We start from the raw sequence: 18995 nt of genomic DNA on the forward strand, positions 1-18995 counted from the left end.
GGGCATTTAATAAGAGTAGCTACCTCAATGTAATCTATTAAAAATCAGCCCTTCACAAAGAAATAATACTTATATTAATTTATGCACTTATATTTAATCTCATCAACTGCACAAATTTGCTATAAATAACACATGACACATTTACTTTCATGACTTTCATGTAAGACATTTCAGTGTAATGCCTTAGTAATAGTAGAAACAGCAATTTTGATGAATGAACACAAAGTTTTATCAAACAACCAAAATGACCAGGTCACAATAAATCTTGAAAAACTGTGATTTTCAGAAATAACCAAGATCAACTATTTCAAATCTTATTAGGCTTCACCTATAGTGACATTCTATTACTTCTATTTTTGTTTACACTTAAATCTTCTCATGTGAGGACTAACTGCTCCAAGAACTGAAGGAAATCCCAAACAGCTCTCAAGAGGGGAACGTAGTCTAATATAACAGCTTTCCTAGTACGGGCAGCTAGGTGTTGCCATGGATATAGTGCCAGACCTGAGTCAGGAGGACCTGAATTGAAATCTGGCCTAAGACAACTGACTAGCTGTGTGACCCTGAGCAAGTCACTTCACCCTGTTTCCCTCAGTTTCCTCATCTGTAAAGTGAGCTGGAAAAGGAAATGGCAAAGCACTACAGTGTCTTTGCCAAGGAAACCCCAAAGGGGGGGTCACGAAGAGTCAGACACGGCTGAAGCAGTGCAACAACAACAGCTCCTAGTAGACTGCTCATGATCAAATCTATCAGAGCACTAAGGTAAAAACAACCTTCTCAAGGTACTTTTTTTACTGTCTGCAAACGCCAGGTCTTAAAAGGAACACGTGTGCTACTGTATTCATACATGAGCAACTCGCTGTAAATGTTCACCATACCCTCGGATTAAAAAGGTTCATTCCGGCTTCCATCCGAGGAAGACTTGGCCACTCAAGGGCCAAAAGGCCATCATTACAACGTAGCAGTCTGCTCTATAAGAAAGTTTCTAAAAGACTGACTTCTGGTTTTATCTGGGGTCTATGGTTTTCTTGTTTACCTAAATACTTTGGTCCTCACAAAGAAAAGAAGATATTCTATTTCTCATTTAGGGAAAGGATAAGCTTGAGGAACTGAATTTTGCAAAATATGAAACATACACATAACTATACCAGGTCACAGAAAGGCAAAATAGAACTGAAGAACATTTTTAGAACTATAATTTTCACGTAATCATTCATTATTACAGAATTACTGAAAAAAAATAAACTTACACAAAATGTTGAACCACTGTTTGATGCTATGACAGAATGAATTTCATCTCCCATTTTGAGTGACAGATCCCAGTTTGCCATTTTTGGCTTAAAGATGGGAACCCTAAGAAAGAAAGGAAAGAAAAGCAATTAATATTTTCAGATTATTCTCTCTCATATTAAATTGGTCTCCCCTGTTTGAGTGTCTCCAAAAACTGAAATTAAGTTAATGATATAGAGTCAAAAAGTACATAAAAGTACAAAAAAAAAGTACAAAAGTACAAAAAAAGTAAAAAGTACAGAAAAAAATCCAATCCTACTTGCAAAGAAGTTACCAAATCATACATCAGCTATTTTATAAAAAGATGGTTGCAACTTGCAACCTATTTTCACAAAGAAAGTCTTTAGGTTTCTAGGCCAGCTGACAAAATAAAAAAATTTAAACCACAACATAAGAGAAACATAATATGAAATTCACATTTATATAACCCTTCAAAATTTGCAAAATACTTTCTTTTGATCACATCAACCCCACAAAGTAAGCTGTGTATTCCTACCCCAATGGTACCAATAAGGAAACTGAGGGTCCAACTGGTTAAGTAACTTAGCCACAATTAAACAGCTAGAAAGGAACACAGGATTTGAACTTAGGCATCCTGAATCAAAATCTTGTGCTTTTTCAACTACATCATAATTTTTTCTTTTTAGAGAGAAATGCATTTTTTGAAATAGAGAAACGCATTTGATATTCCAACTGAGGCCAGGAACACATTTTCTCTATCCCTATACGAGGAATGGAGGCAGCTAGGTGGTTCAGTGGATACAGCACTAGGCCTGGAGTCAGGAAGATCTGAGTCCAAATCCAGCCTCAGAAACTTGCTAGCTGCATGATTCTGGGAGAGTCACTTAACCAATTTGCCTTAATCCACTGGAAAGGAAAATGGCAAACCACTCTAAGTATCTTTCCCAAGAAAATCCCATGGCCAGTATTAGCATGACATGGTCCTCCGGTTCAAGAAGAATAAGACATGACTCAACAACAACAACAAATATGCACATAGGGACTCTCTAATTCCAAGACACTAGTGATGGGTCCTACAGCCTGGAACACGAGTTTTAACAGCATAAGGACTTCAGGTTGGTAACTGAAGGTTGGAGGAGGTCTGATTACTCAGGGAGCAGATGAGATAAGGAGAAATACAAAATACAGGATTAGAACTACCTGTCAAATATAAACCTTTTGAAATACTTGTTAGGCCTGAGATTGGCTCTCCTTTAACCTTCACGTCCTTTCTTTTCTTTCCTATGTTCTAGGAATGGGCCTGTTTCCCTTCCTATTGCTTCAGATCCAGGTTTTGTTTGCTTTCTATTTTAACCCACTGCTTTGTCCTACTTTTGCCTCCCTGTCAAATTTTAGAACCAAAAATCTCATACTTTTTCACCAATCCATCCCTAAAGCACTCACTCATTTTCAAGTTATTTATTAAGGTGTATGTGTATGTTTTTTGTTAAAAGTAATGGGAAAGTGAGGAAGATAAGTCTTCTTATATACAGCAGTTTTATGTCTAATTCTACTTTTGTTTTCATCAGAGGATAATATAGCTGAAACCATTCTCACAGAGATGACAAATAGCCATATGGGCTCATTTTTTCTTCTCAGTCACCTTTTTCTGCAATAAAAGCATCATCTGTTCTATATTTTTTGAATCTTTCCAACTTTGAAATATCTTCAAAATGTATATCCAAGTACCCTCAGAACCGTATTCAGGATGAATTTCTTCTCTTTTCATTTTGACCAAATCAGTATCTTCCAGATTTCATTCAATTCAATATTTATTTAAATACCTGGTGTAGCCAAGATCAGGGAGCAGAGGAAGTACTTCAGCCCAATATTCCCCTTCAAACAGTTTTAAACAATACTTCAATTCAAATTTCTGAGTGGTACAGCCAACAAAAGATCAAGGTGAGAAATTTCTCCAGCCCAAGACAACTTAGGAGGTTGTAAGGAGAGATCTGTGACACTATGGTCTGGATTGGAAAAATAAGCCATCAACAATGACCAAAAAACCCAAAAACCCTAACTATAAAAAGCTACTTTGGTGACAGGGAAGATCAAGACACAAACTTAGAAGAATACAACCTGATGAAACAGCTACAAGCAAAGTGTCAAAGAAAAATGCTAATTGGATACAAGCCCAAAAATAATTCCTGGAAAAATTAAAGAGAAAAAAAAAAAAGATTTGAAAAATCAAATGACAGTGGTAGAGGAAAATTGGGAAAAGACATGAGAGCAATGCAAGAAAATCATGAAAAGATAATAACAATTGGGCATAAAAAGGCACAAAAAAAACTTAAGAAAATGACACCTTAAAAAACCAGAAAGGGCCAAATGGTAAAAGAGGTACAAAACTGCATGAAAAGAACTCCTTAATAAAGGAGGTACATAAACCTCACTACCAAAAATAACTCCATAAAAAGCAGAATTGGCCAAATAGAAAAAGAGGTACAGAAGTTCACTGAAGAAAATACATATTTTTTTTAATTACAAAAGGGCAAATGGAAGTTAATGACTCCATGAGACATTAAGAACAATGAAACAGGGGCAGCTAGGTGGTGCAGTGAATAGAGCACTAGGCCTGGATTCAGAAGGACCTGAGTTCAAATCTGGCCTCAGACACATAACACTTACTAACTGTGTGACTCTGGGCAAGTCACTTAACCCCAATTGCCTCACCCCCCCCAAAAAAACCCCAATAAAACAAAGTCAAAAGAATAAATAAAAGAAAATGTGAGATCTGATCACAAAAATAACAGACCTGGAAAATAGACTGAAGAGAGAAAATTTAAAAAACTCACAATCAAATGCAGAAAAGCAGAAATATTAAATGTATCTATATCAGATTATAATGAAATAAAAATTACATTCAATAAAAGGCCTTGGAAGCATAAACTAAAAACTAATTGGAAACAAATAATCTAATGCTAAAGAGTGAGTGGGACAATGAATACATCATAGAAACAATCAATAATTTCATTAAAGATAATGATAACAATGAGACAATATACAGAAATTTGTGGAATGCAGTCAAAGCAATACTCAAGGGAAATTTTATGTTTCTAAACTCTTACATCAGCAAAAAAAAAAGAAAGAAAGAAAAAAAGGAAGAGAAAGAGAAGATTGTACACAATAACAGCAATATTATAATAAGGATCAACTGTGAAAGACTTAACTACTCTAATCAATACAATGATCCAAGAGTACTCCAAAGGACTCATAAAAAGAAAATGCTATCTACATTCAGAGATAAAACTGACGAACTCTGAGAAGACTGAAACACACTTTTTTCACTTAGTTTATTGTTCTTGCTTTTTTTTTTTCCAACACGGCTAATGTGGAAGTATTTTTTGCATTACTTCACATGTATAACTGATATCATATTGCTTGCCTTCTCAATGGATGAGGGAGACGCTCGGGGGACAGAATTGGAGGCTCAAATTTTTTAAGAATGAATGGTAAAATAAAGTATAATTATTAAAAAAAAACATTTATTAAGTATCTGCTATATGAAGGCACCATGGTAGTCTAAACAGATAAACAGGGCAAAAATGCCACAATCTTGAACTGCAATGAATTTATAATATGAGGAATGAACAACAGGTACAAAATGAGAGGCAAAATAAAGATAAAAAAACAAATTATTTTAGATAAATCTGGATGAAAGAGACCACTTTCATCTGGGGAGATTGGTTAAGTCTTCACGGAAGAATAGCACTTAAGCTGGACCTTAAAGAGGAATCCAACAAATAGAGATGAAGAAGGGGTTCCAGGGAAGAAGGCCCATCTGTATGAATACACAGAAATATGGGAAACAACAGGTTGAATTCAGGAAACGAGAAGTAATTCAATTTGGCTGGAATAAATATTACATAAAGTGGAATAAGTGTGATTAGATAAAAAAGTATTATAGGGCTTAAATTATATTATAGGGCTTAAATTATACACTAAGGCTATATTTTACCCTAGCAAATATGGGCTATTAAAGACTTATGAACAGAATAGTGACATAATCATTTATTTTTAAGAATATTTTATTAGCTGTGTAAAGGATTGTAGGAGGGAGAAACTGGAACCAGGAAAACCAATTAAGAGACTATCATAATAGTCCAGAAAAGAGGTGGTGGGGGCTTGAACTTCTGTTACAGCATTATGAACAGAGGCGAGGGCAAAAATGTAAAGCATATTGTAGAAGTAGTACTGCCCAGATTTAACAACTGTGGAGGTAGAAGGGACAAGGGAAAAACAAAAATTAAAGATTCTCCAAAGTTTGTGCTTTAGAAGCGTTGGTTACTTTGGAAGACAGTGGCATCATCAATAGAAGTACACAGGCTAACATCAAGACACATTTAGGAGGAGTAAATGATGAGTTCAGTTGTGGACATGTTGACTGCAGGCTATTAGCAGGACACACTGAGAAGCAAATAGCAGGCAGCTACAAATGTGGAACTGAAGTTCAGAAGAGAGATTACGGATGAAGAAAAAATTTGGGAGTCATCAGGGTACAGGAAATAGCTGATGCCATAAAAATAGATGAAATAGTAAAGAAAGAGGGATAGAGAAAGAAGAAAGAAGATCTACTGGCATACCCTTGGAGGACATCCACTTTCAGATGGTAAAGGAGAAGATAAAGGAATAATGACTTCTATTTTGTTGTTGTTTTTCAATTGTGTACAACTCTTCATGGCTCCTGCAGCTTTTCTTTGCAAAGATAGTGGAGTGGTTTGCCATTTCCATCTCCAGCTCATTCTACAGATGAGGAAACTGAGGTAAACTGGGTTAAGTGACTTGCCCAAGGTCACAGAGCTAGTAAGTGTCTCAGGCTGGATTTTACAGTTGATAAAGCTGAGGAATACAGAGGTCAAATGACTTGCCAAGGGTCCCACAGCTATTAAGTATCCGAGGCCACATTTGAACACAGGTTTTTCCAAACTCCAGGCACAGCACTCCATTAACTCTGTAGTTAACCAGTTCAACATAACACCATCCTTTTAAACTTTTAACACTTCTAAATCCCTTGCCCTGTTGCTTCTCATGGCATGCCAAACTCTAACCGTGATTCACCAGAAGAGAAGGAAATAAGCATGTACTGTATGTACTATATGCCTGGCATTGTGCTAAGCACTTATATATAAAAAAACTCATTTAATCCTTACAACCACCCTAGGAAGCAAGTGCTACTATTAGCCTTATCTTACAGTTGAGGAAACTGAAGCAGACAGAGGCTGACTTGTCCAATTTCACATAGCCAGTAAGTGTCTGCATCTACATTGGAACTCAGGTCCTTTTGACTCCAGGCCTAGAATTCTATCCACTGCACTACCTAGCTGCTTGCTACAAAGGTCCACTAGATCAAAACTATTGTCACAATAATACTAAGATGTATTTCTTATTTGGTAAATATATATAGATATAACCACATCAAAAAAAAATTCAGGGTGTGGGACTTTCTAATTTTCTTTTCTTTCTTTCTTTTTTTTTGACATTCTAATTTTTAAGAATGTAAAGGAGTCCTAAGGGCCAGGCCTAGAGACACTTACTAGCTGTGTGACCCTGGGCAAGTCACTTAACCCTGTTTGCCTCAGTTTCCCCATCTGTAAAATGAGCTGGAGAATTGAATGGCAAACCATTCCAGTTACCTTTGCCAAGAAAACCTCATACAGGGTCATGAAGAGAGGTCATGAAGAGTTGGACACAACTGAAAAACAACTGAACAACAAGTGAACCAACCATTTCAAACTGGATTTCACAAAGCCTGAAGCTTAACATGTTGAAAACAGAAAACATTCTTTCCTCCCCTCACTACCAAACCCATCCCACTTCTTAACTTCCCCATTTCTTTCAAAGGCACCACTGATTTAAAAGGCACCAGTAAACCAGGTTTTCATCCTATCCAATCACTTGCTAAGTCCTATTGATTTTACTTTCACCACTTATATGAGTCCCCTCTCCTCTACTCACACAAACACCACTATAATTCACACCCTCTTATCAGGACTTCTGAAATAGCCTGTAATTTGACTTTCTTGCCCCTAGTCTTTCTCGACTCTAATATGTCCTCCACAAAGCTGCAACAAGGATTTACCTAAAATACAGGTCTTACCATGTCACTCCCCTACTTACCCTATATTTTTGAGATTAAATGCAAACTCTTCTTTGTCACTTAAGCCTTTCACATCTTAGCTTCAACCTACCTGTCCAGCCTTATTGTACATTACAGTTCTCCCACTCCCATCAACAACCAAACTGGTCTTCCTTTTGCAAGCCTTCATACTAAATATTCTATCTCCCATTTCTGTGTCACTGCAAAGGCTGTTGCTACCCATGACTAGAATGAATCCCTCTCAAATTCTATAGTTTCCTTCAAAATTCAACTAAAGCACCACCTTTGATGTGAGGCCTTTCCTGGTTCCCCTCAGCTGCCAGTGCTTCCCTTCCCCCCATCTATTTAGTTAGGGGTTGGGGTGGGTTTACACATGTAGGTGTTTTCCCAGATTGAATGTAAGTTTATTGAGGACAAGCAAGGATTTTTTTCATTTTTGTAATTGCAGCATCAATGACTAGCACAGACCAGATGATTAATAAGTGCTTGTTGAGAGTTATCTGATTCTCTCTCTAACTTTGGATGGTTAATTTTTTTCTCAATTGCTTTGATATATTTCTTATAATTTTTTGGTTTTTTTTACATAATATAAATGATTTTGTACTCTTAAACCGAAGTTATCTTTAGTTTCCAGGGCTTTCTATTTGGCAGTAAGATTGTGTCTTCTCACTGAAAAAGTTTTTGGAATCTTTTGGCCCACCCTTTGGAAACTCTTCTGCATATGTTACTTAAGAAATGGTAATAAGAGTCAATGCCTTTATTTTCCCTTTATATCTCATTTTTCAGAGCTGATTTTTTATGTTACAAAGTAATGTCTCATCTTCATCTTTTCTTCTAATATGATATTTATTTTGACCTATGCTCTGACCAGACGATAATCTGACAACAGGCAGTTGATTCTGAAATGACTGTTATTATCTCTAACCAGTTATTTTTTGTCTGTTAAGGAACCATGGCCAAAAGCATTCATTATCAGGTGGTCAAACTTTAGTGATAAGCTTTTGCATATATAGACAAATCAGTTATTGGAGAACAGCTTCGTAGAACCTGGAAGGCCTGGATTGTACTCTAATGGCACAGGTTTTAAGAACTCAAGCCCTTACAATGCTACGAGGTTTCAGAATAAAAGTAGGCTGGGGTGGGGTATACTCTACAGTAATAAACAACTCATTGAATGATGCTATTCTTTTTATAGTTATAAGTGCCTATTAGTAAAATAATAGTGTTTTACTTTCACAAATGCATTCAGTATTTAGACATATCTTGCTTTCTGTATCACAGATCCACGCTAAATCAATATTTTTTAAAAATACTGACACTTGAAATTAAGGCAGAAGATTTTGAGATAACAACTTATTATTTTTGACAATGCAAATACAAATAGAATCCCTATTGTGAATTGTTAATTCTTTATTCACATTTGAATACTAAATTTGGAGATGATTCTAGAAAGTGACTTTATTGGTTCTCTAGTCCAATGATTCTCAAACTTTTTGTCTAGGGCCACTCTTAAAAATCATTTAGGATCCCAAAGAGCTTTTGTTTATGTGGGTCCAGAGAGGTAAAATGAATTCCCCTGGGCTCTCATTATTAAGAAGCAGAGTAAGAATTTAGCCCAAGGTCTCCTGGTTTTGGAGTCACAAGACACGTTCAAATCCTCATTCTGCTGCTGACCTTGGACAAGTTACTTCATCGTCTCATCTCAAATTTCTCTAAGGTTCCTTACCATTCTATGATTTTGTGACTCCAAATTCAATGCTTTTTCCATTAGCCCCAGCACAGAAAAATCAACTTGTGGAATTAATGTGTCTTCTCCACATTTTAATAATGAATATAGGCCAGTGGCTATTGCAGTGCAAAACCGAGAGCAAAATTTATGTTAAATTATAATCATGATAGTTAATAATAATAGTTAGTATTTATAAAGCACTTTTAGGTTTCCAAGGTACTTTACATTTATTATTTCATTTGATTCCCACAACTCTGTGAAGGATGTGCTATTACTATCCCTACTCTACAGGTGGGGAAACTGAGTCTGAGAGAAATAATGTGAATTTAGGATAAGCATAAAAGATATCAGAACATATAACTTGTGTAAAAGTATGTTTTATATAATAAATGTCAAAATGTTGTACAGTAGAGAAATTAATTAAATTCAATTAAACAAACATTATTCAGCAACCAACTTTGTTCAAGGGTTAGGGAATCAGGAAAACTGGTTTCTAGCGCTGGTTCTGCCATCTCGAAAAAATTCCTTAAACCTTTCTGAGCTTCAGCTTCTTAATTAGTAAATAGAGGGGGTTAGACTAGATGACCAATACATTTTTTTAAAATAAATTTTCCTTGCTTTCCTTTTCTAATCTTTATGATTCTACAAAGTAGATAATAACATTTTTAAAAAAGCTTTAATGGGCTACATATAGGTGTGTTAATTATGGTAAGACAAAAGGAGCTAAACTGTAAACAAAAATTAATTCTGACATAAAATGTTTTAATGCTTTAAAATTTAAAATATACAACTAACAATTTTTCTTAGTCAAGAATATAATGGGAATAACTAAGGTTACATTTAAATTCTCAGAGTATTAATAGTTAAATAAATCCAATCTAACTGAAGTACTCTCAAAGTTGATTTTTATGGAATTCATTGCTGTCTACACTCTTTTGTCCCAGAAGAAGGACAAGAAGTCTTGTGGGTTTGCTGCACTTCACACATCACAAGAGCACTGACACAAAGAAAACTGTGCTTCCTTTCCTTCAATAAGTTTTCAGGACTGCCATCTGATCAAAATTTAAATCCATGCAACTTATTGTTCGACTGCAAAACTGACATCAATTAAACTAGTGTCTTTCCTATTCAAAAAAAAAAAAAGAGAGAGGAAGAAAGAAAGGAAAAAAAATAAGAGAAACACAAGCAACTAACATAAACAGGCATCCATAAAAGCAAATCAAATAATAGTGCTTTAAGGCCTGTCCACTTTGATTGCCATCAGCCAATTGCCATAGAAGAGCTCAATAAATCTACAATTTTCTATCGCTGGTGGTGAAAAACCTGTCATCTGATTGTCACTAGATTCTTTAGTTTCATAATTTTTAGTTTCATAAATTTCTTTACATAAAATATAAATTATTACATACTTACAGAAATGCTACAGTGCCTATTAAGTACCATATTTTACAGTATATTGGGATAAATAACAAGAGACTTAACTCAAAGCAGGGTTTCCAATTACCAAGGATTATGAACATTTCAAAACCATATTATCTGACATTCAGTAAAGCTGGCTTTCAATTGTGCCATTATCTATCTAGCAATAAGATAACATGAAATATTGACTTAAAACAATGATAATGACAAAAGAATCATTAAGAAATCCTTCATCATAACTTTCACAGCAGGTGGCCTATAAAATGATCAAGAATAATATGCTGGATTCTGTAGTCACTGAGATCAGTTTCTGCATACAAATTTTTTCAGGAAGAAAAAGACCTTCAGAAAGTGGGCCATTCATCTGAACCAAGTTCAGAGAATTTCCAGCGCTGTGAAAAGATATGTTATGCAAGCACATAGATGTATTCAGTGGGGGTAGACTGAACTAGCTACATGGAGACTACAAAGGAGCCCTCCCATGGCTCATGAATAAGTCGAGGAAATGATCAGAAAAAAAAGAGAGAGATGTTTAGACAGATGGCCCACTTAAAATGCCTGGGACAGGGCATAAGCAATTTTAATGAAACTTTAGATCTAACATATGAATTGTTTTCTTATTTCTCTCCCCCTCCCCACCCAATCTCAAAGAAGACAAACACAAATTCAGCAACTGATTGATGAGTTCATTTCAGCATGTTAGGGTGGAAAAGTCACACAATTTAAGTATTATTGATACAATAAGCACATATGAAGAAAAATCCTTCATAGAACCTTCAGCTATCAGAATGAATATAAAAGAATGGAATGGATAGATTAAAGGAATTCAAAACTGAAGTCTACTGCCAAATAAAACAAAAATCTAAGCCTTATTATCTGAGTACTTTCAACACTCCAACATAAAGGTTTATCATTGCAGAAGAAAGATAAAAGCTGTGGTTTCAGAGGATCTCTTTATTCCTTAAAAAAGTACATTAAATTTTAAAAAATACATGGATGAGGCCTAAAATTCTTGTTGTATGTAGTTAAAAAGCTGTGGCCATTTATGCATTCATGCTTCTACATGAGAGAGTATATGTATACTCATGTAAGTATATATTTGTAAATACATATGTACATGCATGCAAATATAGAAATATGTTTTTTTCAGACATTATTACTCAATACTCCATAAAATTCTAGATCAGTAAAATATTCAGAAACAGTCAAAGAAAATACCCAAGCTCAGTATAAGTAACATTACACAGTTCCTCAGACAAAAGCTCTGAACTCCTCAACCTCAAATGTCCCTTTCTAGTATCTATGGCACTTTTATTTAAATTTGGGGAAAAAAATGGTATAACAGCTTTGGGTATTAGACTTTGGGTAGTGTCAGTTTTGATAAGTCTCAGGGATGGAGAGTCCAGGGCTCCATGACGCTCCATGACCAATCTCATATTTATCTTATGAACAGAACAGTGGCAACTTTCTCACTACCTGATACACCTCTAAGACCTACTACATGGTAGCATGAGGACCCATAGACAAATAACCTCCTCCCTCCCCCACCCACTTGTATTTTCAAAGTCTAGCTAATAGTAAGATAGCACCAAAGTCATATAAACATTAACTATCAGTAACTATACCTAATAGCAAATATCCCAAAAGCAAATAAATCAAAGTGTATAAGTAACCAATATTTTCTAAATAAATTAATCACAGATGACAGAAAATTTCAAAGAGGTTTCATCTGATACGCATTATTTTCTGAACTTACGATACTTGGGGTTTACAGCTGGAAGGGTCTGTAGAAATCATCTATTCCATCTTCTCATATTACAGAGGAAGAAACTCATGATACTTCTAGATGAAAAAGTAAGCACGAAGCTTGAGAATGCATTGCAATGAGCAACAAATAATTAGTGAAAGTGAAAATTTTGGTAAATGTATGTTTAACTGTCAATAAATCAACATGCTGGTTATGTGAGGACATCGAAGCGTCTCAGCTAATGTACCACCTTCTACAAGAAGCCTCTGCCAATCCTTAATCTTTATGTCTTTTCTCTGAGAATATCCCTTCCCAATTTAACTTGTATTTATCTTGTTTGCATGTTGTCTCACTCTATAAGTCTGTGAGCTTCTTAAGAGTAGACATTCAAAAAAAAAAAAAAGAGAGTAGACATTCCTTGTATCTCTAGTGCTTAGCACAGTGGTTAATAAATGTTTGTTGCCTGACCATTGACAGTGTCTGTGGGACTCTGGGCAAGTCACTTAACTTCTGACTACCTTAGTTTCCTCACTTCCTAAAATAGGAATCAAAAGAACCACTACTTTCCAGGGTTGTTGTGAGAAAGAAACAAGAAAATATCTGTAAAGTACTTTAAAAGTCTTAAAAGTGCTATATGAATGCTCTTTATTATTATTTAAGAATTTGTTATAGATAATGTGAGTTATCATTGTCTAATAACATTAACTCATATTTCTATCCTCCACAACAAACTTCTAAGGTAATTGGTATAAGTATTCTTATATTTATTTTGTAAATTATGAAACTGAGACTCATAGACGTTAAGTCAGTCAGTCAATAAGCATTTATTAAGTTTACTCCACATAGCCAAATAATATATAAAGTGCTGGGGATACAAAGAAAGGCAAACACATAAAAAACTATGTACGTATAAGATACATACTGAGCAAATGGAAGATGACCTCAGAGGGAAGGCACTCATTAGCAATGATGCAACCAGGAAAGGCATCTGGTAAAAGGTGGGATTTGGGCTGTGTCTTGAAAGAATGTAGAGAAACCATTAGACAGAGATAAGGACGGAGAAAATTTCAAGCATGGCATGAGGACAGCCAGTTAATAGGCTGTCAGGAGATACATTGTCCTGTGGGAAGAACAATTGTGTGGGAAGGTCAATTTTGCAAGAGTGGAGTTAAATCTAAGAAGAGCAGAAAGATAAGAAAGAGCCAGGGTGTGAAGACCTAACTAGGTAGGCAGCTGGGTGGCAGAATGGATGGAGTACTGGACCCATAGTCAGAAAAAAAACTTTGTTCCAATCCTGCCTCAGATATTTACTGGCTGTGTGACCCTATAGAGGTCACATTAATTTCTTTAGGCTTCATTTACAAAGTAGGAATAATAATAGTACCTAACTCACAGGGTTATTGTGAGGATAAAATAAGCTATTTTAAAATGCTTTGCAAAGCACAAAGCCCTACATAAATGCTTTATGATGATGATTATAATATTAGCATTTTATATTTGACCTCGGAGGTAAGATGAAGCCTCTAGAATTTAGTGAGTTGGGGATGACATGGTCATATTTGCATTTTACAAAAATGTCTTTAGTAGCAGAATGGAGGATGGATTAATTGGTATGGGGAAAGACGAGGCAGGGACAGCAACCAGAAATCTTTTACAATGGAGGAGACATCAGATGATGAGAAACTACAACAAGGTGTTGGCTGTGTGAGTAGAGGGAGGAGACACAAATGAGAGATATTATGAAGATATTATAAAGGTAGATATGACAAGACACACAGACTGGACATGTGAAGTGAGTATAACAGGAATGGTGGATGACAGTCTGTGAGCCTGAGTTACCAAGAAGGTAGTGTACCCTAGACAGGTAACAGAGAAACACAGAAGTTGTTTGGGTCAAGATTATGAATTCTATTTTGTGCATATTGAGTTTGAGATGCCAATGGGATGTCCTTTTCAAGATGTATACGAATCGGTAGATAATATAAGTCTAGAGGTCAGAAGAGATTATGGCTAGATTTATAAATCTGGGATATATAGAGATGATAACTGAACCCACTGGACTTATGATAAGATCAGCGAGTTAGATCATAGAGAAGGGGGAAAGAAGAATCCAGACAGACCTCTGAAGAACTCTCATGGTTGATTAGTACTTGTGATCTAAAGATCTAGCAAAGAAAACTGAGAAGGAACTGAAATAAGTAGGAGTAGAAACAGAAGAAAGCAATGTCATAAAAACCTAGGAAGGAGAGAGTATCTAGTAGGTGATCAACAGTGTTGAATGTGGATTTTGACAATCTGAGCCTAAATGTGTTTGCCTTCAGTTATGAATTGTGAAGGATAATGGGTGGAAGAAGTGATTAAATCTAGAGACTATCCTCACAGTCATGAGCCTCTGGTTTGTTTGTTTCCTATACTGTGGTACCAACAGGGTTGGGGTTCTATGTCTTTTCCTTTTCTGTTATTATTATAGCGAATGGGGATTGTTCCTAGTTGTTAGTATAGTAATAGGGTGAAAGCTCATTTGGTTCCAGAGTTCATTATACAGAGGGTACCCGAGTTGAAAGATGAATCTGATGTCACACACGGCCTCAAACTGCCTATCTGACTTGCAGAAGTATACATTTATAACATTCCTTATCTTTCTTTTAAAACACTTTCTAAGCAGTGAGAGTGCATGCAGATATATGCCTATTTTTCTTGCATTATGCCTTTCCTTTACAGACATAAGTAAAGTTTTCTGAAGCACTCCCTAAAATATGAAATTTCTTTAAACTATTAGCTATGAAAAAAAATGGCTACTACAGTTCACATGTCAGCCTCATTATTCAGGAGCACTCCAAATTGTACATACAAGGGTGAGGTTATATTTTTGGCATGTATTATTTTTAAAACAAAACTATTTGAAAGGATGCTTGATCTAAAATATTATATGGATTGGCCTTGTCTTAAAGATACAGTGGCTCAATATTGCTGATAGCCAGAAAAATCAACAGAAATCTTAGCTGCTATTTTAATCATTTAAAGTAAAACACACAAGTATCTCACTCTTTCATGACTGTACAATGGAATGAAAACAAGAATCAATACACATATTGGTGAATATCATTGTTGAAAAATCTTAACTTTGGGATTGGTAACAAAGAACTTGAAAGTTTGTAAGAGATTTCTTATAAAAAATTATCTAATTTATCAATGCTGAGCTAAATACAGAAGAGCAGGGAAGACATATACGGCCAGATTATTTTATAAAGCCCATTCACATTACTACCAATCCTCACACGGGCATGGGCAAAAAATAGGACAGGGCTCACACAACAGTCAAGTCTACTTTGGAGATGAATGAAAAGACCAAAAGATAGAGTTTCTGGGTAATTAATAATCAATTTATTAGTTAGTCTAGCTGATAATCAATAAATTGATGGTCAGTGGTTTCTCTTGGTAAGCAAAGACCCTTGATGCTTAAATATCTTTGGAAAAGGAGGTGTCCCTGACAAGTGAAAATCAATCCTGACTGGTGAACATTTAATGAGGAGATGGACATATTAATGGGAAGGTGGGCTAAAAGTCTTCAGCCCTCCTGTGGAGAATGTGACTTAATCATGAGACTCCGCCACTTGCAGCAATCTAGACAAAAGAATCCATCTCTACACAGACCATTCTGGTTGATTTTCTCCTTTATAAGCTGGGTTCCCCTAGAGTCCAGTGAAGGGGTACAATGACATAGGCTTATTTTCTAACAGCAAGAATTCACCTAGATTAGTTTGTTTACACTCCAAACAGAAGTAAGATCTTCTAGTTGGGTGGGGTCTCCCAAACTCCCAAAATTCCAGAGAAGGTACACAAAGGATTTGGGCAATCTCATTAATCAGAAAAATTATCAGAGACTACCAGGTCCCTGGATGAGGAAATAGAAAGGGAAAATCTCAATCCTAATTTAATAATTGGCTATTAATGTAATAGAAAAAAAATCACTTCTTTCAACTTCAAAACTATTATTAAACAGTTGGTAGTTAACCTCACTTGTTTTTTTTTTGGCAATAGTGATCAATTAACAAGCATTTATTAAGGCATTACTGTGTTGGTGATACAAAGGCAAAAAGTCACGTCTCTGTCTTAAAAAAGCCTTATTCCAGAACTGTTTTAGATGGAAATTACTAATTGCTCCTGTCGAACCCCAATTTAAAAACAGTCTGTTCTAAGAAAAAGACAAACGAAATTAGGGTGGATATATCCACGTTTTAATTTCTCTCAAGCTGGCTTGACATGCATTGCATGGGAGTTACAGTCCAGAACTAAGCCCCCCAAGGGGGCTAGTCCAGAACTGACTGGACTGGGATTTAGGGGTATAGGGTTATATGCCCTTTGAAGAGGAGGTGTTCCCAAGGGGTGCCAATCAATTCTGATTGGTCAACACACTGGAAGGTGGGTTATATTACAATGAGGTCTTGAGTATGTGACTTGGGTCACTTGGTCTTGGTCAACAGGGGCTGGTATCACCAGCCATAAGGACAGAGATATCTTGGGATATCTAGGCAGAAGAATCTGTTTCCACCCAAATCTTAGCAGATTAAATAAATTCAGGCCTGGGAGGGAGTTTGACCAAGATAAGACTCAATGCAATCTTACTATCAGTAATGTTCTTCTGAAGAACTTTCCAGAAGGGGGCTGAATGCTTGGGGAGGGGAAGAGGAGCTCTGAGAATCATTTTTCATACCCCAAATGGGAACTGCAGGAAAATAATACTACACTGGGTCAACATGACCTCAATTAAAGGGAAAAAATTTAATAAAAGGAAAATATTCTAAGAAAATGTGTATTTCCTTTTGGATTAGTTTTCATATTTGTAAAGGGCTATAAAGTCTATTTGTAAAGGGCTATAAAATCTATTTGCAAGAACATGTTTATATTATCAGCTGCTAATATTAGAAAGACAAGGGACAGAGGGTAGTTGTGGAAGGAATGGAACTGATAAATTTTTTTTTTAATTTGTGGGTATAAACTTCTACAGAAGCTAACCTCCCCCCAAAAAGTTTTTCTTAAATTGTGAAAAGAAAATTTAAGTTGCTTTGATTAAAATATTACACTGACTTGTCTCATAAATTTTCTGTGCAAATATTTCCTGAATTCATAAAATTATAAAGTAAAGCAGAAGACACATTTATACCATTCCTTTTGGAATATGTCTGATTCCTCTTATAGATTATAAACTCCCTGAGGGCATGGAGTATAACCCATTCATTTTCATGACATCTCACAGTTCCCAACACAATGCTTTCATACGAGATGCTGAATGGCAAATGTCAGGTAGATCATAATCCTGAGGTTTAAAAAAAAAAACAAACCACTAGCAAAACTACAGTAAAAAATTTCCCCTCTGTAAATAAAGCTATGTAAAGAAATATTTTGCTATCAAGACTATAAAGTATATCAAGAGTTTGAGTCATCTACAAAGAAGATGGCCACTGATTACACATGAGCTATACAGGTAAATAGTTGACAATAATACCATGCTAAGCAAAACCAGAAGCTCAAATGAAAAACAATTCATAAACAAGGTAATGAACAGATGTATGTACACCCATAACAGTGTGGATTGGTAGAAGTAAAATGGGGAAAGACAGTTTAAGTAAATATGGACAGCCTATTGGAGCGTCTTTTCTTTCCTATTGCTGAACAAGAAGAACTGAGTGTATGCACCCAGGAAGAAAAAGACACTTAAAGAAGCCATAGAATGTTATTAAGATATCGTCTTTTACAATGATACTGATTAGAAAATACGTGATAAAAATGAAAGATACTAATAAAACAGATGTTTAGAAAGAAATAAAATTACACTGATTGAAACAAAGTGATGCCATCAAAGTCTCTTTTGTTCCAATGTTTGAAAATTGTCTTTATACTTATTTTCCCTTCCTAAAATAACAGCTTTGCAGGAGGAAAAAACAAGAAGGAAAAATATCTGATTTAATCATCTGTATTTATGCCATCTCTATAAATTACATGTTATTATTAAATTAGTTATTCTGAACACAGACTAATAAAAATAAGTTTTCTAAATTGAAAGCCAAAAAGAGAAAAATCTTTGAGGACAGGGAGGAATCTATCTGAACTTTGGTATCATTGGTAAGAGTTCATGTGAGTATTGTTCATTGTTATAGTTAATGGATTCTATACACAGAAATATAATTAAGACACAGGTTGTGCAATTATGTTGCAAACACTGGAGATGCCTTCAGAAGAAATATGTTGCCATTATCAAAAAAGAACTGCTTCATACATACCTATTCATTCAGTGTTTTACTAATAATTTGATATTTGAATGGATCTTTTGACATTTTGTTTTAAATATAACAATAGACTTTACTAAATCTTGACTCTAAAATCAGAAACTTTATTACCCTATAAAACATATCCACAGTTCAAAGTATTTAAAGGGGTTAAACAAAATGCAAACATTTAATGCAACATTAAGCATGTGAAATAAAAACTTGACTGCCTAAAGAAAGCATGCTATGCTGTTACCCTGGTGACAGGTTAAAAAAAGGGATTGTGAGCTGAATAGCTGTATGATATGAAATTAAAATGTTTCACATTGAACAATCCAAAATGAATTGGGAAAGGTTAGAGTAGAGGAGAGAGAAATCAATTCTCCAATGGCAATGGTGAATGGGAAAGAAGTATGAATAGGATTTGCCAGTGGGGTGCAACAGCTG

The 18995-nt window shown here is 35.3% G+C and overlaps 1 protein-coding gene across 5 annotated transcripts in view; it reads right to left on the reverse strand.

The window, feature by feature from the left end:
• The window catches only part of PCCA (propionyl-CoA carboxylase subunit alpha), a 473473-nt gene that overhangs the window by 162516 nt on the left and 291962 nt on the right, over nucleotides 1–18995 (reverse strand). For all 5 annotated transcript variants that reach the window (XM_027854094.1, XM_027854095.1, XM_027854098.1 and 2 more), the window contains one exon: nucleotides 1251–1353. In XM_027854094.1, coding sequence (XP_027709895.1) covers nucleotides 1251–1353 — 103 coding nt within the window. The remainder of the gene's footprint in view (nucleotides 1–1250; nucleotides 1354–18995) is intronic.

This window comes from Vombatus ursinus, unplaced genomic scaffold (assembly GCF_900497805.2).
Source record: "Vombatus ursinus unplaced genomic scaffold, bare-nosed wombat genome assembly UNPS02010304.1, whole genome shotgun sequence".
In the NCBI taxonomy this organism is placed as follows: domain Eukaryota; kingdom Metazoa; phylum Chordata; class Mammalia; order Diprotodontia; family Vombatidae; genus Vombatus; species Vombatus ursinus.